Source organism: Felis catus, chromosome B2 (genome assembly GCF_018350175.1).
Source record: "Felis catus isolate Fca126 chromosome B2, F.catus_Fca126_mat1.0, whole genome shotgun sequence".
Lineage (NCBI taxonomy): Eukaryota > Metazoa > Chordata > Mammalia > Carnivora > Felidae > Felis > Felis catus.
The window spans coordinates 40,268,956-40,293,513 of NC_058372.1; the positions used below are offsets into that span (position 1 = coordinate 40,268,956).

General features: G+C 42.0%; 1 protein-coding gene across 4 annotated transcripts; it reads right to left on the bottom strand.

The window, feature by feature from the left end:
• Positions 1 to 147: 147 nt before the first annotated feature.
• On the bottom strand, positions 148 to 20,123 carry MRPS10 (mitochondrial ribosomal protein S10). 4 transcript variants are annotated; one of them, XM_023253975.2, is made up of 7 exons: positions 19,953 to 20,123; positions 8,389 to 8,453; positions 8,225 to 8,294; positions 6,077 to 6,213; positions 4,126 to 4,234; positions 2,323 to 2,412; positions 148 to 1,850 (listed from the first exon to the last, which is right to left on the bottom strand). In XM_023253975.2, the coding sequence occupies exons 1-7, from the start codon at positions 20,106 to 20,108 to the stop codon at positions 1,767 to 1,769; spliced, it is 711 nt and encodes a 236-aa protein (XP_023109743.2). In that variant the 5' UTR covers positions 20,109 to 20,123; the 3' UTR covers positions 148 to 1,766. The 4 variants fall into 4 exon arrangements, with proteins under 4 accessions (XP_023109743.2, XP_023109742.2, XP_006931778.1 ...); XM_023253974.2 differs by having other exon boundaries at positions 8,225 to 8,297; XM_006931716.4 differs by having other exon boundaries at positions 19,949 to 20,065.
• Between the last annotated feature and the right edge of the window lie 4,435 nt (positions 20,124 to 24,558).

Here is a 24,558-nt window from a genome sequence, read left to right on the forward strand (position 1 = left end):
TTTCAGATTATGCATTTTGCTCAGGAGACCCAACTAAAAAAAAAAAAATGAATTTCTCAGCCTGTCAGGATGAAGAAATCCTCTTGTTTCTATCAGGAAATAGGCTTCATGTATACCAAATGCTTTTGTCAAAGAAATATCACCAGCTTCTGTTGTGTGTGTAGTTTATTTGTATATTTACCTTAAAACAAGATTTTAATATATAACGTGAAGTGCCAAGTAATCTGGTTTACAGGTTAATTCAGTCTGAAAACAGCTGCACATCTTGAAAGGAACTCACACGGAGAGTCAGTGGAAGCCAAGTTTGCATAAATCATCTTATGATACAGTGGTTAATACTGTCTGTAAAAAAGTTTGGATGTGGATATGTATTTAAGGAACTTTTTCTTTTAAAGTAAAAACGGGTCACAGATCGCTGCTTTGCAAGATATACTTCTATTATATCGCTCGTTTTATTGACTAGTTCTTAATCCCGAGGTTTACACCTGGGATAAGCATGCTTTAGGCATTTGTGAATGACGCAGTCAACAACTGAGCTGTGAGCTGAGTGAGGTCACAGGGCACAGGCTGTAATTCTTTTCATGTTAATGACAGTAATGGAAGTCTGATACATAAGCAGTATGCATTCAAAACATTGACACCTGATAGTAGGTCAGGGAAAAGAGAACAGGGACTCCAGCTTAAGTTTAAGGGAGGAAAAACTGAGGAGTCATAACTACCCCAAAGATGTGAAGGAAACCGCAAAAGACATGGACCTGATCTGCTGTAAAAAAGGAAACGAATCACTCCCTTGGGGATGATACGCCAGCAGTTTCAGCACATTGTAGTCCTGCCTCTTTCAGGGTTTTAACTAAGATTTAATTTCATGGAAAAGTAGCCATCTCTAAACAAAAAGAATGCCATTTACCAAAACAAAGAGGCCTTATCAGTGTGGGACTTAAGGAAAAATATTTATCTGTGCCCTGCATGTTTTTCAAAAGCCATACTTCCATTCAACGTTTGGTATTTACTACAGTGCTGGTTACAGAGCTAACAAAATAAAAGCCTGTTGAATGAATGAATCACAGGATGAAAAAAGTGATGCAGACAGTCATTTCTTGAGAGCTCAAATTCCACTACAGTGCTCCTTCTTGGCGGCCTGGCAAGGGTTTGGGCGACAAGAAGAGTTCAGTGTGTGCCACAAGTGTACGTGATCTGCTGCACAGTACATTCATTTTCAAGAATGTCACGCTTAAATGAGGTGAAATTTGGAGGTCACCACCTCCACACCAGGATTTTCCAGCTTGCACTAGGTAAATTATCAAAAACTGTTTGGCGTTACATTGTTACATTAACCAAATTAACTGAAGGTTCCTTCTAAGTAGTTGAAAAGGAAAAAATGTGTGTAAGGAGTTATTTCAAACATTCACTTTCAGACAAATGAAGTGACACAAGTTAAAATCAGTGCAAACTGATAACTGAACTGTAACAGAATGACAAAACAGAAACCTGATTCTTTTGGTGCACAGTAGTCAAAGTGGCTTGCTCACATTTGTTAAAACCGGAACTGAAACAATGATGTGTACAAAAGAGTAAGGTGAAGTGGTTTTCACTGTGGTCCAGTGTGTCATTAAAGTTTCACCCCCGCTTTGAGCTGATCAGGGCACGTGGGCTCAACAGAGTGGTCAAGTGCACTCACGGTCGTTCCCACTGGAAGCCTCTATTTCAACATACGTGTTTGAGCCACCCTTGGGTCAAACGCCGGTGCAAGTAGACTGGCTGAGACTTTAGGACCTGCTTTCTGCTTTTTCCTCTGGTACTGTTTCCCAGATTGGCTCCTTGATGTGTTCTGGTAACCGTTCTAATTTTGTCTAAAAAGAGAAAAACAAAACTATAACATAATGTGGACTTAACCCAACTCTTTAGCCACAAATTGGATGAACTCTGTTCCCTCAAATCCTCTTGCCTTCTTTCTTCCTTTTACCCCTCTCACCTTTTTGTAGGGTTCTGAAACAGAAGGAAACCAGATGGTATACAAAACACTCTCACAAATGGTCGATCTGATCCCCGGTGATCTCCAGGGACACTGCCAATTAACGTAGACCCCACATCTAGGCAACTGCTAAGTGGGAGGAAGACTCCAGAGGTGGCCCGGGGAGGAAGAAGAGGCTGCGGTGGCGGGATTCCGCTCAGCTGCCACTGCTGCACAGAGGGGCAGGGACCCCGGCTCTGCCTCCACACCTGCCACGGGCCATCCCGCCTACTCGGTGGGCCGAGACAGGCCCGCGATGTGGCAAAACAATACAGGCCTCCCTCCATCAGAGGTGGAAATCTAAATCATACCTTTATAACTTCCATGGCAACTCCTTCAGGTAAGTTTCGCTGAATATATTCCAAGTAGACATCCGCTGTACTTCCAGTCAGATGTTCTAACTAAAATGTCAAACATGAAATTGGTTCATGATATGCCGTTAAAGCAGAAATGTTAAGTTTTTGTTTTTAAGTAAAAGCAGTACAGCCTTTTCTTCATGAAATCTTACACAGAATTCCAATTTAAAAGGAAAAGAGTATATAGATCCTCTGGTTGACTGGAAGGGGGAGTATGGCATAGAACACCTTAAAATCAGGGCTCTATGGAACCCACCCGACAAGCATGATGTTAAAGCAGTATACCTGCATTTGTTTCATTAACATTTACAGTAAAACCTTGGTTTGTGAGCATGATTTGTTCCGGAAACATGCTTGTAATCCAAAGCACTTGTATATCAAAGTGAATTTCCCCATAAGAAATAATGGAAGTTCAGATGATTCGTTCTACCTCAAAAATACTCATATAAAAATAATTACAATACTGTAATAGAATACAAAATAATAAAGAAAATACAAAATACAAAGAAAAATAAATTCACCTGCACTTACCTTCGAAACCCTTCATGGCTGGTGTGAGGGAGACAAGAGAGAGGAGGGTTACTGTGTAGGACGATTTTCACTATCACTAGTGGAATCACTGCTATCTATTGACTCAGTGGAATCTTCTTCTGCATGGGGGCCATTGTATATGCTCAGATGTTGACAACAGAACAGTATTAATAAACTCTTGTCACATACTGTATTTATGTAACTGGCAATCAGGCAGCAGAGGAAAGGGCCTATATGTGCAGGCAGCCTGACAAAGAATGAAGCAAAACATTCCTAAGCTTCCTCTTGTATGGAAGAGCAAAGGACTGTCCATAGGTGCTTTGAAGGGACAAAACATACACTAGTGCCAGTTGTGGGCACCTTCCAACGTTCTGAGAAATCACTGATTTCTACCAAACACTGCAGCCTGAGACCAAGCATCTAAGCATGAGATGATCACCCACAATCCCAGAGTGAGAGAGTGAGAGTGAGAGAGAAAGAGAGGGAGAGAGAGAGAAGAACCATTGGCTCAGTTGTGATCATGTGATGTTCGGCATCACATACTACTTGTATTGTAAATTTATTAGAAATGTTTGCTCATCTTGCAGAACACTCGCAGAACAAGTAACTCGCAATCCAAGGTTTTACCGTGTTAATCACTTACTATGTGATGGCAGTATTCTAAGTGCTTTCGATAAATATCTCATTTTATCTTCTCACTAACCTTACGAGATGGGTACCATTATTACTCTCATTCTACAGATGAGAGCACTGAGGTACAGATCACACAACTGGTATGTGCCAGTACTTGGATCTGTCTGATTCCAGAATGCTCACTCTTCTTAACCACAAGACTATGCTGACCCTACTGGATGCACAAAGGAATAACAGATGAATGAAAAACCTTAATGTTGCCCGGCACAGACATGGAAAACCCAGTTAGCATGTAAAAAGGATCGCTAGAAGTATATAAAAACTTAACTAGCATTTTTGAAATAGAAGTAAAGTTATTCCAAGGCCATATTATTGTATGAAAATTAGCATAATTTGCATTGCTGAGTTAAAGTATGAACTGCTCTTAAGGATGGTTTATTTGAGTTTGATTTCCTATCATTTACCTTCTCTACAACTATCAGTCATGGGCAGACTGAAAGAAGTCAACCCGGTCAACATCAAGGGAAAGTTACAATGTGCTAGTGTGAAATTCCAGATATTTCAAAAATGCTTGAATGTCTGAAATAAACTCACCTCTAAACATCTGTAAAGTGTCCTCATTTCATACTGAACTCTGTGCTTCTTGAAAATATGCACTGATTTGAGAAGAGTAAATCGCTCTATTTTTCTTGGAGGCTCATGTCTGAAAAATTAATGGGCGAAACAACATGCTTAAGCTAAGTGATGTTAAAACCTGAATCACTGATATCAAAGCATGATTGCACAATTTTGTAGGTCAGGCTCATACTCAATTACAGGCATTAGCTACCATTTACAGACTTCCATTTGTCAAGAATGTCCTGTGTAACAACCGCTGTCATAAAGCTCAGGCCAAAACAAACACCCCAGACAGCAATGGGAACATTATTCCACAGCCTCAAAAATGAGCCTTGGCATGCAAGGGCACACACATGCACCTGCGGCTTTTACAACCCTGAACTCCCTTTCTGACCAAATATATGAACTGTGAGGAGAAGCAGCCATGTGCTACTGTTTGTGTATTGTTTTAGAAAAACCTGCAGAGACACTGAACCACAAAACTAAAGTCTGTTATGGGAAACGTGTGGGTTCCTTCTGTTTTGTTATAAGGCAAGGCTGGCAAAGCCCCAAATGGGCCTTGTTTAGCACCAGGAGCAGGTGATGAGAGAAGAGGGTTGCAGGAATCACCCCTTATCCGCGGGTTTGCTCTCAGCAGTTTCAGTTGCCTGTGGTCAACCGTGGCCCAGAAGCAGATGAGAACTCCTTCTGAGGGAGTCAGGTCAGTAGCAGCCTAACATTACACCATATATCACAGTGCCTACATCATTCCCCTCACTTCCTCTCATCCTATGGGCAATTTTTTTTTAACGTTTATTTATTTTGGGGGGGGGGGGGAGAGGGAGAGGGAGAGAGGGAGGGAACGCATGCACGCAAGTGGGGAGAAAATCCCAAGCAGGCTCCATGCTGTCAGTGCAGAGCCTGACATGGGGCTCAATGTCACAGGCCATGAGATCATGACCTAAGCCAATATCAAGAGGTCAACGTTTAAGCGACTGAGCCACCCAGGTGCCCCTCATCACGTGGGCATTTTATGGTCTCATCTCATCACAAGGGTGAGTACAGTACAGTAAGAAATTCTGAGAGAGGGAGAGAGACAGCACATTCACACAACTTTTATTACAGCATATTGTTGCAACTGTTCTGTTTCATTACTAGTTGTTAATTTCTTACCGTGCCTAATTTATAAATAACTTCCTCATAGGTATATATGTATAGGAGAAAACAGTACATATAGGGTTCAGTGCTATCTGTGGTTTCAGGCATCCACTGGGGGTCTTGGAAGTATCCTAGACAGGTAAGGGGGAGAAAACTATAGTTACACTTGACCCGGCAGTGATTTCAAGGCCATATGAAGCTCACCTGACTCCTGCATGAAATTACCGGGTGACTAGTGTTTCTGAAGGCTGGTTTTAAAATGGCTATATTAGACAAAGACCATCAAACCCAAAGAGTCTAAAAGGATTGCTTGTTCGCCTAATCCACCTCCCTGCCCCATGGAGAGCCCAGACATGAGGGCTTCTTGGGTCTCCTATGTCTATGCAATTGCTAAAGAAAGGATTTCCTCTATTTTTCTTGTTCACTCATTCTAATACTTAAAAATTCTAGTAGATAGGAATCCTGATAATACGACAAACCTAAGCTCTATCTACCATGAGGTTCTATGCTGTTTTAAGACCTTAGACCTGGGGCACCTGGGTGGCATGGTCAGTTGAGCGTCTGACTTTGGCTCAGGTCATGATCTCACAGTTTGTGAGTTTGAGCCCCACATCGGGCTCACTGCTGTCAGCACGAAGCCCACCTCGGATGCTCTGTCCCCTACCCCCCCGCCCCTCCCCCACACGCTCAAAAAAAAAGAGAGCTCACACCTAGTTGGGATGAGCACCATTTTCCTGGTTGATCATGTTACAGCAGCTAAAAGGTCAGATTAGGAAAGATAAATACTTACACTTTAATAGAGATACCAAGTTCTTTAGCAGCAAGCACGGCAAAATATTCGTAACTGTCCAGTACGGCTTTATCATGGCCTTTTACTAAAACTGACAGGCGCTTATATAATGTATCTGGTTCATCAGAAATGGTTATCTAAAATTTTCAAATCAAGAAGAAAAGTCTCAGTTGTGGTTCCTCCAATATTTATAACTGGAAAATTTTACATATTATCCTCAATTGAACACTTTCAGAGTTTACTAATAAATGGGGAGAAAAATGCTGAGCAACATCTTAATACTGTTAGCCTAAGTAGCTAGATACTAACACATTCAGATCTCCACAATGATGCTTACAATCTGTTAAAATATACTTTAAATCAAAAGGACTTCCAAGCAACGTACAAAATCACCAATGAGACCTTCTAACTTAATATTTATTGGGCCCCAAATACACCATGGGAAAGGATTCTGGGGGTCTGTTAACCAAGTAGCCTGGTTAGAAGGGCAGAAGACTTGGATTGAGAATTAAACTCTGCTTCTTATAGCTGAATGACAACGGGCAAGTCATACCATCTCACCATATTTGTTTCCTTATGCATAAAACGGAAGAATACCCATGCTAGAGCTCACAGCACCACTCACGGCATTTCTGTAGGGCGCTAACATGTAAACACAGATTAAAGTGCTTGTAAGTCATAAAACGTTGTTTTACAAAGGCAAGCTATTGCTATTTATATTTTTATTAGTTTTATTCATGTATGTTTTGCCTACCCTAATAGAAAAATTACTCATTTCTAATTAAAATGTTATGGCACTGACTGTACATTTAACTTGTACCTCTTCCACTCTAATGCTTAAAGATTTTAGGAATAATGGGTTTGACATTTCTGACTTTCCTCCAAGGGGTGAATTACCTTCACCTTCATCCATCCATTAGACCAGTAATTTATCTTACTAATCCAATGATTCAGGGTTAAATTACTTTGCTCCTCAAAGGAAATCTACTTACTAACCAGGAAGCAAGCTAGACATTTACTCTCAATTATCCCCAAGGTTAGGTAGGGTTGCTGGAAAGAACACAGTACACGGATATTCTACACCATAACCTAGGGCACAAGGGAGAGGGAATATAGCCCTAAGAGGTGTTTCTGATTGGTCCTCAGAGGGTTTTAAAGAGAGTTTGAATCTGTCGTGATATAAAAAAATCAAGAGATTTTGAATAAAAATTTGGATTTCAGTTTAGCTTGGAAAATTTGAGACCATCTGTCATCACTAGGTCTGATTTCCCACGTGGCAACAAGTGGCTAAAGTAGCAGCTGTCTCGCTTATAAAGGGCATAGCCTGCCACCGTGCCCACCCTGCCACCTTTCCTTACAGGCCTGGCTCAGGCAAACATCTGACTTGGAGACCCAGAGTTTATAGGTATTGCCATGGAAATATACCCAGTATTTATTCAGTGAAAGAAAAATCAAAAGAGCAGTACATTATGTAGAACACAATTTCATTTTGGTGCGCATGTGCACAGACAAGATGATTACATACAGACAAATGTCTAGAAGGATTCATGACAAACCGTTAAAGGGGATTATTTGTGAGGGGTGGAAATGAAAGGTTTCAGAATTTGTAAGGATTTTTTAAACCACAAATTTACACAAAAACTGGGCTCACAGAATCATGATTTTTACTTAAAGAAAAAAAGGTTACACAGCTACTTCTAGATTTTCTTTACTATGGTAATGTGCTTTCTCACTGTGGTAATGTGCTTTCTCACTGTGAACAATAAAGGATTGTCCAGGCCCAGGTTCAATGTCTTAACATGAAAACAAAGACCTGAAAGCCTAAAAGAGAAAAAAATTTCCCTAATGTAATAACAAGTATTCTGCATCATTAATTATGACAACCCTTCACATTATGCTGAGCTAAAGCAAACGACTGCTTATTCCCACAGTTATTTGGGGTAAATAATTGATTCCCTGATTCTCTGAAACATAACTATGAGCAGCCAGGGACATTACAGAGTACTTTACTCAGGCACACCGTGCACGTGCCAGTATTCGAAAACAAAGTATTTTTACTCTAAAGTGCTCGGGAAACAGCCCCAAAGGAAATAATGAGGAAAATTTATTGCTAATATAGCTCCTTACCAAGAAACAGAGAGTACATACCGTGGGCTTGGTCAAATCCTTGGGAATATCAACGTGTAGGTTTGAAAACTGCACCCACTTCATACTGGTACTGCTATGTGTGGAAACAGAGAAACCTAAGTAAAACAGCACAAAAGCCCATTTCCTTATTCGATTTAGCAAACCCAATTATATTATATACTTACAGGAGAAAGCCACCATTTCTGGCTGTACTGCTCTTAGAACTGTTTACAGAAAAACTCCTTGAACCCTAAAAATGAGGAGCATGTTTTAGAATTAAAGTCAGTATTCAAATCATTCATAGTTTCCACTAAAAAAATCAAAAGGTGTACAATGCTTCAAATAATGGGCTATCTCATTATTTCAAATGAAGACACTGAGGTAACTAAAATGCCAGATTAGATTTCATTTTAAAACAAGAGAACGACAGAGTGGATAATCAAAAAAGACTCTCAAAATAGTAGAGAATTTGTGTCTTTTAAAGCTCAGGAGTAAGAACTTTTTCAAACAAGGAATTCTTGGGGCGCCTGGGTGGCTCAGTTGGTTAAGCGTCTGACTCTTGATTTCAGCTCAGGCAACGATCTCATGGTTCGTGGTTCGAGCCTTGCATTGGGCTCTATAGTGACAGTCCAGAGTCTGCTTGGGATTCACTCTTCCTCTCTTTCTGCTCCTCCCTGTTTGCACTCTCTCTCAAATATTAAAAAAAAAAAAAAAAAAAAAAAAAAAAAAAAAGCAATTCTCTTTCTCTCTCATACACACACGCAATTCTCACATTAAAAGAACACCTATGACTTAAATATGTGAAAAGAAAAAAAAGGGGCCCCTGGCTGGCTCAGTCGGTTGAGTGTCTGACTTTGGCTCAGGTCATGATCTCACAGTTCATGGGTTTGAGCCCTATGTTGGGCTCTGTGCTGCCAGCTCAGAGCCTGGAACCTGCTTTGGATTCTGTGTCTCCCTGTCTCTCTGCCCCTCTCCTGCTCATGCTCTGTCTCTCTCTCTCAAAAATAAACATTAAAAATAAATAAATAAATAAATAAATAAATAAATAAAATATGTGGACATCAAGGAAAAAAATGTGACTTCATTCTTCCATTGGTTTTTATAGATTAAATGTACTTCAATATAATATTTATTTTGCCTGAATATTTCTGAGCAATAAGTCTCTTTATAATCAAGAGCTGGACAGTAATTCTAAAGTAACCTTCTTTTGAAGCTTTCCTACATCTTTTCTAGCATATGTATTTCTTGGCTTGGCTGGGTTAGCTTAGTTTATAAATAAATCGAAATACACAGTGAAACTGACACCCATCTTCTACCACTGCTGTACTTCATACTCCCAACAATCCAGCATTTCCAAATCCTTTACTGTCAGCTCCTCCTAGTGGACAAAACTTCTAGTTTTAGGAGACCTATGGTACTATTATATATAGCAATTTGCCTTCTATTTTCCCCTTAAGCTATCTTGAGATTTAAAAATGTAACTTGAGAAAGGAGAAGTACAGTAAGATCCCTAAAAATACTTAGAAGATGAAAATAACACTTTAGTACAAGTAAAACTTAAACCAACTGAGGGTCACCTAAGTATGTTTTAAAAGACTATTCTTATCTTATTGTCCTGTCCTTCCTCTGTACCCAAGATGGACGCAAACCAAAACTTTCATATTCGCCCTTGGATGAAGGGAGAAAAACAAAAAGATAGGAAATCAGGCACAATACAAGGCAGCTGGAGGTGAGTGCCATTCCCCACACACAATCACAGAGGAAATCCCCTCCCTGCATGTATGCCAGAGACCCCACAATCCAGTTGTGCAAAAGGACCACAGGTCTAAGGAACAGGACACTTCCCAGTCATATTCTCCCAGTATAAACCTCTGCTTTTAAAAGCTGGAGCCTAAAGTGCTGTTATATCCACAAATCAACCTTAAGAAGTTCTTAAGATTTTTGTTTTGTTTTGTTTTTTTAAGGGACAGAACCGAGTCTGAGTGTGCATTGTATTAGTAGTTCAAAGTTTCAACTTCTTCCACCATCTAACTTTGCTTTCTTTTTTTTTTAAACATTTATTTTTGAGACAGAGAGATAGAGAGCATGAACAGGGGAGGGTCAGAGAAAGAGGGAGACACAGAATCTGAAACAGGCTCCAGGCTCAGCTGTCAGCACAGAGCCCGATGAGGGGCTCGAACCCACGGACAGCGAGATCATGACCTGAGCCAAAGTCGGAGGCTTAAGTGACTGAGCCACCCAGGCGCCCCTAACTTTTCCTTTTTTGAAAGTTTATTCTTATTTTTGAGAGAGACAGAGACAGCATGAGAGGGGGAGGGGCAGAGAGAGAGAGGAAGAGAGAGAATCCGAAGGAGGCTCTGCACTGTCAGCACAGGGCCGGATGTGGAGCTTGAACTCACAAAATCAGGAGATCATGACCTGAGCTGAAACCAAGAGTTGGCCACTGAACTGACTGAGCCATCTAGGCACCCCCACCATCTGACTTTAAGAACAATGGTTCTCCAAGTGTGGTCTGAGGACTTGAGGGGTCCAAGAGATTAAAACTATTTTCCTAATAATAGCCGTTATTTGCAACTTTTCCACTCTCACTCTCAACCGTGTACAGTGAGGTTTTCTAGAAGCTGCATGCTGAGTGATATAGCAAGACTGCAAAACAAACATGAGAATCCAGCTGCCCTCCATGAAGCCAGACATTAAAAGAATGTGAAAATGAATAAAGGGAAACCTCATGACGCAGGGAGGTTAGAAGGGGGAGCCAGGGGCGCCTGGGTGGCGCAGTCGGTTAAGCGTCCGACTTCAGCCAGGTCACGATCTCGCGGTCCGTGAGTTCGAGCCCCGCGTCAGGCTCTGGGCTGATGGCTCGGAGCCTGGAGCCTGTTTCTGATTCTGTGTCTCCCTCTCTCTCTGCCCCTCCCCCGTTCATGCTCTGTCTCTCTGTCCCCCAAAAAAATAAACGTTGAAAAAAAAAATTTTTTTTTAAAAAAAGAAGGAGGAGCCATACCACTCAATGTCAATTATAGAAAGAACTGTCAATTACAGGCCCCAACATGAAAAGATGTTCACTGAATCTTCTATAAGAAACTGACTACCTCTGTGACTCAGCCTATGAAAAACTATCTGAACTCCTGCTTATCTCCACTGGACCTTCATTCAAAGCACTTCCCAACTTCTTCCTTTTCCTCCATAAAATGTTTCTCTCCTTTGTTTATGGGACTTGCCTACGGTTTGCCATAGCTTGCATGTCCCAAACTGTATTTCTTTGTCATTCCCAAATAAACCAATTTCTACTGGTAAAATAACTTTTATTTTTAAGGTTAACATTATTTGGTGATCAGAAGTGGGATCCAAAAATGAACCCCAACAGCTTTGAGGCTGGTGAGCAAACAGGTGCCAGGGCCCAGAGAGGCAATTAAGCTCACTGCTTTCTTGCCATTCCTGGTGTTGGAGGCTAAGTTTCTCCTGCACTTCGAGCTCTATTCTCTTTGTGCTTTGAGCTCTCCAGTCTTTATTTGGGATCTGTTTTAAGGCTTTGTCCTTTCAGAGTACTTGCCTGACCTTTGGTCTGACTCCCTTCTGGAACCAGACGGTTCCTGTTGGAACTGTGCCCTGTTTGGAACTGTGTTAGTTTTGGTCCACCTCCTTTCCAGAACTGGGCTGTTCCCACTGGTTCTGTGCTGACCTTTGGTCAGATTCCTTTGGAACCAGGATGTTCCTGTTGAAACTGTGCTGTTTAGGAATTTTTCTTTTTTTGCTCTAGAGAAACCTCTAAGAAACAGGACCCCAGTCATCAAAATGCTTTAAGGGCAGCACTCCTTCTGGGACCTTGGTTTTATGTTTAAAAACTGTGGTTCCTTCTCATGCCCATTTCTAACTAAATGGACTGACTTAATCGAAAGTAATTTAGAACTTCAATTGGCCATTATGGGAAGTTTTGATCTCCCCAAACTTACTTTTCTCAAAACCAAACCAGACAGCCATGTCTCTAAACTTGTCAAACTTGAATGGGATGCCTGTGTCTTTTTTTTTTTTAATTTAATTTTTTATTTTTAAAAATTTACATCCAAATTAGTTAGCATAAAGTGCAACAATGATTTCAGGAGTAGATTCCTTAGTGCCCCTTACCCATTTAGCCCATCCCCTCTCCCACAAACCCTCCCGTAACCCTGTTTGTTCTCCATATTTATGAGTCTCTTCTGTTTCGTCCTCCTCCCTGTTTTTATATTCTTTTTGTTTCCCTTCCCTTATGTTCATCTGTTTTGTCTCCTAAAGTCCTCATATGAGTGAAGTCATATGATTTTTGTCTTTCTCTAATTTCACTTAGCATCATACCCTCCAGTTCCATCCACATAGTTGCAAATGGCAAGATTTCATTCTTTTTGATTGTTGAGTAATACTCCATTGTATATATATACCACGTCTTCTTAATCCATTCATCCATCGGTGGACATCTGGGCTCTTTCCATACTTTGGCTATTGTCGATAGTGCTGCTATAAACATGGGGGGTGCATGTGTCCCTTCGAAACAGCACACCCGTATCCCTTGGATAAATGCCTAGTAGTGCAACTGCTGTGTCGTAAGGTAGTTCTATTTTTAGTTTTTTTGAGGAACCTCCATACTGTTTTCCAGAGTGGCTGCACCAGCTTGCATTCTCATGGGATGCCTGTGTCTTAAAGCTTCCAAATAGTACCAATTAATCTAAAACTGGTTCTCTGCAAAATATAGTTTCTAGACTGAGACAAAGATGGAAAGGCTTCTGAGGCCCCCAGGATTGTAGCAGCCACCTATGCTCAAGCCCCACCTGTGGTGACATCATCCTCCTTCCCTCCTGTTGGCTTCCATCCCCTCTACACCCTCAGTTTCCCCATTTTAATTTTCTCACCAAACTTCCCTTTTCATCCAAACCTCTCCCTGCTCCCTCCCTGAACCCACTAAAATCTGCTCCTTTAAAGTTAAATCTTCTGAGGTTCCAAATAACCCCCAAATTTCTTATGTTCCCTGGAGTAATGCTGAATTGCGAGCCATAGTTAAAAAGAGTTTCCCTGTAATGACTGAGAACGCCCATAGGTTTGCTGAAGCATTTCCCATAGTTTTGCAAACTTGCCAACCCAGTTTCTCAGATTTTTTAGCAATTAGTCCACATTCATGTTGGAGAGGGCCAGACCAGACACTGGCTGTAAGTAGCCCAATGGGAACATCTTGAAAAGAGTTTAGAGAAACAGACCCCTGATTTTTGGCAAGATGCTAGAACATTCCCTGGAAATCTCCACCGAGCAATTACAGTAGACTTTTCCTAAGCCTGCTGATTGGAACAAAATTCAGTCTTGCACACAAAAGCCTGATGAACCTATTCATGACTATTAAAATTGATTTCAGATTGTTTTCAAAGAAAATTCTGGTCTTCCTTTTGATGTTGAATCCATTGGGGTAGCATTTAACTATGTTTCTTAACGGGATGAGCTGGGCTAACTCTTTTTTTAGTTAAAAGGACCATGATGGAATGGGAAACTGTGCCCGCTCCTGATTAGTTGGTTTGGCAAACCAGCTTGCTAGTACCTTAGGGGAATCACCTAAAAGAAAGACCACTAAAATGCTTAATTTTTCATTCTAACAAATGAAGGCCCTTAAACAAGACGAAAAACTTCCTGGTTTCTATTATTGTTGCAAAGAGTCAGAACACAGGAAAAAAAGATTGTTACCATCTTGCCTTCAGCCCTCTATAGCCAGCCTTTCCAATGTCCTCCTCATTCCCAAGACAGGGCTCCGGGAAACCACAGGAGTTCTTCCCAAACCTCCCTCTTACTTGGCTAAGGGAAACCACTGTTCAGATCAGGAACAAATCTTTCTCTTTCTTTATTGACACAAGAACTACACGCTTGGTGCATGACCCCAGTGCTATAAAGCAGCCCCTGCTTGGAGTACTAAAACAGTTCAAACACTGGGGTCTCTGACCCTGTTCTCTTTAGTCTAGGCCCTTTGGGAGACACACACCCTTTTCTCCTTAGTTCCTCTGCTCCTACAGATTGCAGAGATTTTTCAGAAATACATCATGCTGGAATTTTTCTCCCAAAAAGAGGGAAATAATTCTAGAATTTGACAGTAGTACTCAAGATAGCCAACCAGGGAGATTAAATGACCTTCTGACATCTTTTATTTGCTCCATGTCTGACAGCACTACAGCTGCATCTGGGGACACTGTCCCCAGATGGACTGGGTCAAATCCTCTTTCTGGGCAAAATCTTCATCTGATTGGCAGAATCCACAGGTATACTTTCCATCTAGATTCAACAGCTCCTTCAAAACCTCTCCCCAGAATGAATGAATACTCTATAAATAAAGAAGCCCTGCAAGGCATCAAGCTGGTAACAGAAGATTACAAAGCTCAGGGCCTCATTATCCCCTGTACTAGTCCTAGTAATTCGCCTATTTTACCTGTGAGAAAACTCAATGGCCAAGGATGGAGGTTTATCCAGGACCTCTGAGCAATACATTGCTATCCCTCGGCACCCTGTTGGTTCCTAACCCCCATATGTTACTGACATCCATTCCCACTGAAAGCAGATTTGTCACTGTAATTGATCTATGTAGTGTAAAAATAGCCAGTATCTTTTTGCTTTCACTTGGGAAGGATGGAAAGACCCCTGGACAATAATGCCCCAGAGCAGCACAGAGAGTCCTTACTTTTTACAAACCTTAAAAACAGATGTGGATGATAAAAAACTTTCTATAGGCTCTACTTTGTTAGAATCTGTAGATAATTTGCTTTTCTGCTGCCCTTCTCAAATCCCTTCTCAGTAAGACAGCACCTATCTGTTAAAGCTTTTGGCATTAAAAGGACATCAAGTCTCTGGAGAAAAACTGCAGTTTGCTCAAACTCTGCTTCAATACTTAGAGCACCTGACCTCAGAATGAGGACCAGATCTGGATCCAGGTAGGCTTTGTGCCATCCTGAGCTTCCTCAAACCTAAAACGAAGTGCCAATTACGAGGTTTTCTTGGACTGGCTGGCTACTGTCGAATTTGGATTTGAAACTTCTTTCATGGCTCAATCTCTATATGATTTACTAAAGAATAAAAAGAAATGGCCAACCTAATTCTATTATTTGGAAAAATCGAGAAGACATAGCTTTGGGGACTTTAAAGAAAAGCCTAATAAAGCCCACAGCCCAGATGTCCTAATTACCAACTTCCCTCGTTGCATGTGAGGGGGGAGGGAACGCCCTTGGAGTACTCACCCTAAAACATGGGGACCATCATGGACCCATGGAGTATCGTAGCCAACAACCAGACCCTGTGGCACGGGGATATTCCCCTAGCCTCTGCATTCCTAACCATTCCTGCCACTGCACTGAAGCCCTCTGAAGAAATAATCACGGAATCCCCTTTAACTATCCTTTAATTCTGGCTAAGGGTAAAGCTGCAAACATTTATAACAGTCAATATGCCTTTGGGGTAGCTCATGACTTTGGAATGTTAGGAAATAGTCAAGAAGTTTCCAATGGGGATAAAATTGAAAACATCTATATCCAAAATTTATTCGATACTATGCTTTGGCTGACTGCACTGGCTGTTACTAAGGTTCCCAAGCATTCCAGACTCAACTCCCTGGGTACCAAAAGGAAACCACCTTGCTATTATTTCCACCAAAAGAGCTGCTTTCAAGGAAATCAATAGCCAAACTCTGTCATGGTCCAAAGGGATGTTCCTCCAAATAATAATTTGGAAAAACTAACCAGAGATACCCAACAATTGGCCCCAGAGAGGAAAAAACAATATTGGAAATCGCGTAATTGTTGGCTCAATAAAGAGAACTGTGGTTTGGACCAAATAACAATCGGGCCTTACCAGAAATTTTAACATTCCCATGACTTACCATTATACATGTCTACTGACAAAATGACAGTGTCATGAGCCCATATTCATGGGGAAATATTACTAAGGCTGAAAACAGTGTCTATCCCGCTCATCCCACCTGTCCAAAGTACAATGCAAAGAAACTGGTTTGCACAAATTTCATACAGCTCCCCCATCTTGCGGATATAAATATATTTTAGTCATGGTCTGTATGTTTCTCACTGAACTAAAGCTTTCCCTTATACACAGGTTACTGTTTCTTCTGTAGCTAAACTTCTGTTAGAAAATATTATTCCTACCCGGGGAACCCCTCTTGAACTTCATAGTGACTGGGGAACCCATGTTACCAGTCAGGTGCTTTGACAAGTCTGTGCTGTGTGGCTGGTTTTACAACACTTCTATATATATATAGAATATATCAACCTTAATATATATCAACCTTAATCCTCAGGGTTAGTCAAACTCACTAATGTCAGGTTAAGAGTAAACTGACAAATTTTGTAGACACCCTCCAAATACCTTGGCTGAAAGCATTGCTGTTGGTCCTTCTCAATCTCAGATCCACCCACTTTGGTACTCAGACTCTCGCCCTTTGAGCTAGTCACAGAACGCTCAATGCACCTGGCCCTTGCCTCCTTGATCCACAATTGATAAAAGGAGATCTATTTCATACTGTAAAGGTCCGATTACTTCTTTTTTTAAAGTTTATTGGGGGGGGGGGGTTGGCAGAGAAGAGGGAGAAGGGGAGAGAGAGAGGGAGGAGAGAGAATCGCAAGCAGGCTCCGCACTTTCAGTGCAGAGCCCGACGCACAGCCTGAACTCAGAACCATGAGATTATGACCTGAGTCGAAATCAAGAGTGGGACACTTAACTGACTGAGCCACCCAGGGGCCCCAAGGCCTAATTATTTCCATTAAAAGCAACTATGCTTTGGTAGAGCAATCTCTTCACAGTGCACCTGGGAGACAGACCTTCACATCTTGCAATATGGAGATTTTGTCTACTGGAAAAGATACATCCAGAAAGACTCTCTTTAACCTTGTGGGAAGGACCCTCATCAGCTACTGCTAACCATCCCTTGTGCTGCCAAACTCCAAGGGACAGAATCCTGGATTCACATGACACATCTAAAGAAAGCGACAAACCCTAACTGGACCTGCACACCATCTGATGACCTAAAAGTAAAAGCTTCCCAGAACTGAAGCAGATGACATCTGAAGACGCAGCTTTCTCAAGATGTCCAGACCAGGCCTATACATCTTTTCCTCACTATTTACTTCCATTTCTTTTGTGGAAAGAAAATGCCCTTGTCCACCTTTCCCAAACCCCCGTGAAAGGGGGAAACCACTTCTTTTGACGATGGCCTTTTGAAAACAGCCTCATCACGAACCTATGGCAAATTAACCTTTCACCTGCTTTTTCTGAAGGGTGAGAGGTTTCAGCATTCACAAGTCTCTTTTTTCCATTTGGACTATTAACTGACTCTGGAATCTTATCCAGATTTATGGCGTGAATTTGCAACCTTACGTGCTGTGTTATTGGATTACATTTGGTTCCAAACAATTCTTTTGAGATACCAATACTGTTTTGAGTTTTGCTACTTTTGCAAAAAGTTCATTAGCTACTGCTTCAGGTTTATAACTACACTGTATTTTCCAAAATGCACCCAGTTAATTCTTTCAGTGTGTTCTTGCAATATTCACTATTTTGTCTTCACGGCCACTTTAAGCAGGGACTTCCAGGAGGCATACATGACTCCGTGTTTGCCTCTGTAGGGGGGAGGTTTCCTCCCCCAAGTCACAATACGTGCCAATAAATATTTTAGTTTGCTACCTTCAGACTTAGGGGACAAGTTTGGAACCACCATGTAATTTGGAATTGTTACATTACTTCTTTTGTATAATTATTTAAAGTTTTATACTTAGCTTGTCAAGCTTTTGTAAAAATGATGTACCCAATAAAGAGATGATCTCCAATCAGTACAAGCTTGATGTCTTGATAAATGGGAAGTGCCTAAGAGTTCTTCCTGCCACCCCTACTTGTTACTTGAGTCACCTCGGTATCTTTCTTTCTTTCTTTCTTTCTTTCTTTCTTTCTTTCTTTCTTTCTTTCTTTCAATTAAAAAAAATTTTTTTTAATGTTTATTTATTTTTGAGAGAGACAGAATGCAAGCAGGGGAGGGAAGACAGAGAGGGAGACACAGAATCTGAAGCAGGTTCCAGGCTCTGAGCTGTCAGCACAGGGCCCAATGCAGAGCTCAAACCCACAAACCGTGAGATCAGGACCTGAGGCAAAGTCGGATTCTCAACCAACTGAACCACCCAGGTGCCCCAACCTCTCAATATGCTTCCAATCTGTATTTTCTCTCTGACATAAGACATAACAACCAGGAAAAGTCCTTCCTGGCACAGAGGAACAAAACCACTAAATATGGAAACCTGACTCCCAATTAGTAATGCCTTTGGAGAAATATCTTGATCAAAAGGAGGAAATGTAAAAATAAAAGGAAACCTCACTAGAGTCCAGAGGCTAAAAGGGGGTCCCACATCACTTAACATCAATTACTGGAAGAACTGTCAATTACAGACCTCAAGAGAAGAATCAGAATCAGGAAGTATGATCAATTACAGGCCCCCAAAGGAAAAGATGCATAATAAATCTTCTACAAGAAACTGATTACACTGCAACTCAGCCAAGGAGAAACCATCATCACCCTGAACTCTTGATTTTCTCCAAAGCACTTCCACTCAAAACAGCCCCTCTCAACTTCCTCCTCCTTTCTAAAACAATCCTTTCTTTTATTTGGGGACTTACCTATGGTCTTGCCATACCTTGCCTGTCCCGAATCGCAATTCTGTTATTCCCAAAGAAACTCATTTTTGCTGGTAAAATAATATATACTTTTAAGGTTAACAAGAGATTTACAAAAACATAAAACACTGCTACTCTTGTCACTAACTTTGTTTGAAAAATTGTTATTTTTCCATAAAATACGTAGTGCATTATTTTTTTTCTTTTCTTTTTAATTTTTTCAAGTTTATTTATTCTTGAGAAAGAAGATGCGCGCGAGCGAGGGGCAGAGAGAGAGAGAGAGAGAGAGAGAGAGAGAGAGAGAGAGAGAGAGAGAATACTAAGCAAGCTCCACACAGTGCAGAGCCCCACCCACTGCTCAAACTCAGAAACCCTGAAATGACGGCCTGAGCTGAAATCAAGAGTCAGGCGCTTAATGGACTGAGCCACCCAGGCGCCCCTTCTTGGTCTTACTTCTAAATGCAAGCATTTTTAAGATTCCCAGTTTTATTTTCCAAAAAGTTACATATTCAGAGCTAAAACCAACAAAAGCAAAAGCTCTCTCGGGTCCTCAACCAGTTTTAGAGTGTTAAAGGGATACTGAGGCCAAATAACTTGAGAATCACTGCTTACGGTTTTTGCTTTTTCTCCAAAGAAAGGCGCAGGGAACAGCCCATTCCTACCACTTCCGCGACTCTCATCTAATGTCAGAATCAAAGCTATCCCAATTTGGTTCCATGGGAGGGGTCTAAGATCTGGTACCAGTTCAGCCCCTGATTTTTACCAAAGCAAGCCTTCTCTGAACTTCAGTTTATTTTGCAAACCTGAAAAGAGTGGTGCGGGACATACGCTGTTCAACATTCTTTCCAGCTCTGACATCCTACGATTCTTCTTGTTCCCGTGTTTGCCCTGATTCTTACGTTTTATCCCATGAGAGGATTCGAAATAAAACCAGCCCCTTTCCCGCCACCTTCCGGCAAACAATGCGCCAAGGGGCGGAACAAATACCGGGGGAAACTCCAGATGGTCAGAACGACAAGCGGCAACAAGACTTTACGGCTCCTGCCCTGTCAGCTAGCTTAGTACCCCCCACCCGCCAGATACCTGCCAGAGACGCCGGCACATGGACCCAAGCGCCGCTCGCGCCGCCATCTTGCCGTCCCGGGCCCCTAGGACTGCTTCCGGGGCAGAGTCGCGTCCTCAGACCATAGAGTTCCGCAAAAGGAGAGAGCGTAGCCTTGCGTTCCGGCACAGGAACAACCATAGAGACGTCATTCTACGTTTTTTTGAGGGTGGGACTGAGAGTCCAGCTGGCTTCCCTAGGGTCGGCTGCTTGGCTGACGCTGGGTCTTGGTCACATTGCATCAGCCCCTGTGTAGATAGTTACCAAGTTCCTTCAGTGTTTCCTCTTCAAATCGTGTTTGCTTATGTAGTTCCTGTTTGGTTGGAGGTAACAGAACACAGGCTTTGAAAAATGTATATAGTTAATATATTGGCAGCAGTTATTTCTGGGTAGTGGATTAATGGTTGATTTATTTTCCTATTTCTGTATGTTTCAAAATTTTAACAAAATTTCTATTTCATTAAAAGGAAAAGTACCAGGGGTGCCTAGCTGGCTCAGTGGAGCATGTGACTCTTGATCTTGGGGTTATGAGTTTGAGCCCCACCTTTGGTGTAGAGATTTCTTCTTAAGAAAAAGAAAAAAGGAAATGTACCACTGCACTGAGTCTAGGTCCCATCCCTTTATCTCCTTAAAATAGCCTTGCTGTGTTCCTTAAGCCCACATTCCTTCCCCACAACAAATGACATTTTTGTGACCCAGCCATCCTGTACCTCACCATCCTACCAGTCTTCCTGTCTTCATTTCCTTGTGTTACTGTAGCATTTCAGAATTTACAATAGCTGCTGTTATCCAGTACCAGAAACCAAAAAGTATTATAGCCAAAAAATGTCGTTATTAATGTCCACCATAATTTAGCTGCAAGTAAAAAGGCTTATAACCTGGGTTGGTTATAATAAAAATTTATTTCATTTGTGCAGTTGTCTAAGCTTTATTCTCCCCAAGTGCTTTCACATAGGCAATTCAGCATAATGGAAAACTCTGGACTTCTAATTGGGAGATCTCGGTTCTCAACCCAGACTTAACCACTTAGCTGAGTGACTGGGCTTGCCAGTAACTCAGGCAAGTATCTTGCCCACTCTGAGCCTCAATTTTCTCATATATCAACTAGAGATGATAAAATAGTTCCCACTTCAAAGAGTTGCTAGGCAGATTAAATGTTTGGTATAATGCCCAGCACATAATGATGCAAGATGAATGTCATCCACTATTTGTAACATAAAGCTGCTACCTCACCTGCCTTCTAAGATTGTTGAGCAGATTAAAAATAATAAGATCAAGTTTATGAGAACGTTTTGTACCGTCTAATTAAAGTACTGTGCAAAGACATTTCCCCCCACAAGGTATTACTTACTCTACTTTGCAGGCAAGAGAACCAGGGAAGAGGTAGAATGACTTTCCCAACACTGCGCAAGTTGATGAAGATAGGAAGGAACTGACACCAGTTTTCTGGCCCCTCAGACTGGTCTCTTTTCATCAGAACTCTGTCCGTGTGGAGGTGCGGTAGAGATGCAGGTGTTTTTACATCAGACTGTGCAAACACTACACTTCACTTGTGTGCACCTCCACTGTCCTCAGCTGTGCCCCCACCTTGGCAGGCTGCCCAGTGCCCTTTTCAGAGCTTTTTCTGAATCATGACATTCAAAGTTGTCTCTCTCAGCTGAAGGGGTTCTCCAATAGCTCTCCAACTCTATTGTTGCTTCTGAAGTTTGCATCAGTCTCTCTCTCTCTTTAAATAAATGTTTATTCATTTTTGAGACAGAGTGTGAGCAGGGAAGAGGCAGAGAGAGAGGAAGACTGAGGATCTGAAGCAGGCTCTGCGCTGACAGCAGAGAGCCCAACGTGGGACTTGAACTCATGAACCGTCAGATCATGACCTGAGCTGAAGCTGGACACTCAACTGACTGAGCTACCCAGGAGCCCCTGCATCACTCTCTCTTATGGCACTTCTGTGACGGATTTTCAGTCTGCCTCCTGCCCCCTTTGAGTAGTCCCAGCTGGGTAAGGGTTCTGCAGCTACAATGATGGTGACATTACAGCCAGGCAATGATTTTCACCTATGTTACTTAATTTGATCCTCACAGGAGGACACGAATTTTATCCTAATTTTATAGGTGATGAAACCGAGGCTCAGAGATGAAATGACCCACTCAAAGTTCTATGAGTTAGTTATAGCTGAACCAATAATCCCAATAATCTTCAAAATCCCAGCTCAGTCCCTTTTCTACCCCTGCAGTGGATTGTTGCTGACTCTATGCTGAGGTCAAGTTCTATTGAAGTCTCTGTGGACTTGAGGAATAGAGAACCCCACTGCCCCCACCTCTCAGCAAGAGACAAGGGCTTATTTTTTTAAGTTTATTTATTTTGAGAGAGAGTGAGAGAGTGCAAGTGGGGGTAGGGCAGAGAGAGAGAGAGAGAGAGAGAGAGAGAGAGAGAGAGAGAGAGAGAATCCCAAGCAGGCTTCATGCTGCCAGAGCCCAACGCGAGGCTCAAACTCAAAAAACCGTGAGATCGTGACCTGAGCCAAAACCAAGATTTGGGCGTTTAATCGACTGAGCCACCCAGGCGCCTCAAGGGCTTATTTTTATTTTTAAAGACGTGTGGCCTGAACTGCTCCTGGAACTGAAAAAGTGGGTTGAAAGTAACCTTGGGGATTGGATACCAACTCCATTTTTGAGGCCAAATATGGTCTCTCTAATGGTGGGCTTTCCCTGCCTATGAATAGTTTCTGCTCCCCCAGAACTCTGCTTTGCCCATTGTCACTGCTCGCTGCCTTTGGCTCACTGTCTCCATTCATACTCTCAAATGTGGGTATTGTGTGTCACCAGTCTATGGGCCTAATAGCATGGGGTCAGGTGCCAACCCAGGCCCGGTTAACTGGGGGCAATGGGGAGGATCATTGTGAGGGGCAAAACCAGGTCTTGGCCAGCAGTGGGGCCGTAGACAGGGTTCTTTGCCCTGGAGTGTAGGCGAGGACAGTGTTCTTAAGCTTGACCTGTCCATTATGGGTCTCTTCCCTACTACCTAAACTTTCACGTATCTGATCTACTGTAGATGAGTAGGAGGCCAGATGATTCTGGATAGTTGATGCAAGTACACTTTGCTTTATGTCCGGGAAAAATAAAAGCATGTGTGCCATATATTTCTAACTTCTACCATATTTTGATTGCACCAGCGGTTCGGTTTTAAAAGACATCCCCTGTCCCTGGATTGTGATGGTTTCACAGGTATACACTTATCTCCAAAGATACAACTCATCAAGTCGTAGACGTTAAATACGTATAGCTTTTTATATGCCAATCGGTATCTCAATGAAGTGGCTTTTAAAAATGCCGATTCCTGCCAAAAATAAAGCCACACAAGCGGAGGAAGTAATGACCTAAAACAGTCCGAAGCAAACATTGGTGTGGTGTGTTAAGAATATGTGTGCTGGAATGCAAAATAAGCACGTATGTCTGCTCTGGCCTTTAGAACTCCAACAGAAACATTGCACACTTACCTTGGGGTATGGTTCACTTAGAAAGACGTTACTGAATTTTTAACATGCCTTCCTCATTGTGTTTTGCTTGTGTCAACATTAAAACTCATCCTTATTCCTAGAACACCACAACTGGCTGGCTATGGCTGGGGAAGGTAGACTGGGAATCTGTGAAATTCAGAACTGACTTTAGGTAAACTCAAGAGGCTTTATTTATTCACACACACACACACACGGATAAGCATACCTGGAAGAGTAGAAGAAATTAATTAATTAATTAATTAGTAGTAGTAGTAATTAGCCAATTTAACAAATAGTTGCTAAGTACCCGATATACTCTGCCTGAAAAGGCAGTAGTGATAAGGGGGTTCAGAATATTAGTAAAACATGACCTTTCCTCTTCCCAACAGTGGAATTAGATCAAGTCCCCGCCCCCTGTATGCGTGGGACAGTGTCGTACACATGGGGCTCACAAGTACTGAATGAATACATACAAACATAGGAAAAAGTCTTCAGGTTGGACATGTGAACCTCTGGAAGCAGAATTTAAATGACTGGCTTAATGCACACTGCTTCTAGAGGAAGTGCTGTTTTATTTATACAGAACTGTCTAAAACTGATGGCTAAATATTTGAGTAAAAAGCCCCCAAAAGAACCTAGATCAAGGTCCTTGCACAGGCATGCCCCCCCCCCCTTACAGCAAATTCTGTGGGAAACCCAGAATTTCAGATTTCTCCTGAAGTTTGTGTTTAATCATCAGAAAGTAAACACAGTCTAGACTTTGGAAATCCAGACGAGCGATGCATATACGCCAGGGTGGATGGGACCTCGTGGTGCGTTCACCGTGGGCCGCCCGTGGGTAATGTCGAGCTCCCTAAGCTGCAGTCTTCGAAGTATGGTGTGGAGACTGCCAACCCAAGGGGCTTGTCTGCCCTTCATAGCAGAAATGTTATGTCCTGGCCTCCAGGATGTGCCTAGGGGACACTCTAACGAGCATTAAATCTCATCAGCAGACCTCTAAATCGCTCTTCAGAAACCAACGAACAGGTAAGTTAGCATTTATCCAGCATTGAGAAGTCACTTCAGTGGCTAGAAAGAAGGAATGTTTAAGCCAAA

Excerpts from the sequence above, each read along its gene's own strand:
- MRPS10 (XM_023253974.2), bottom strand. The coding sequence starts at position 20,108 with ATGGTTGTTCCTGTGCCGGAACGCAAGGCTACGCTCTCTCCTTTTGCG. Across the intron at positions 6,214-8,224 it reads AGGATTTGACCAAGCCCACG|ATAACCATTTCTGATGAACC; the intron begins GTATGTACTCTC and ends TGAAAATTTTAG. Across the intron at positions 2,413-4,125 it reads CACTTTACAGATGTTTAGAG|TTAGAACATCTGACTGGAAG; the intron begins GTGAGTTTATTT and ends TTGACATTTTAG.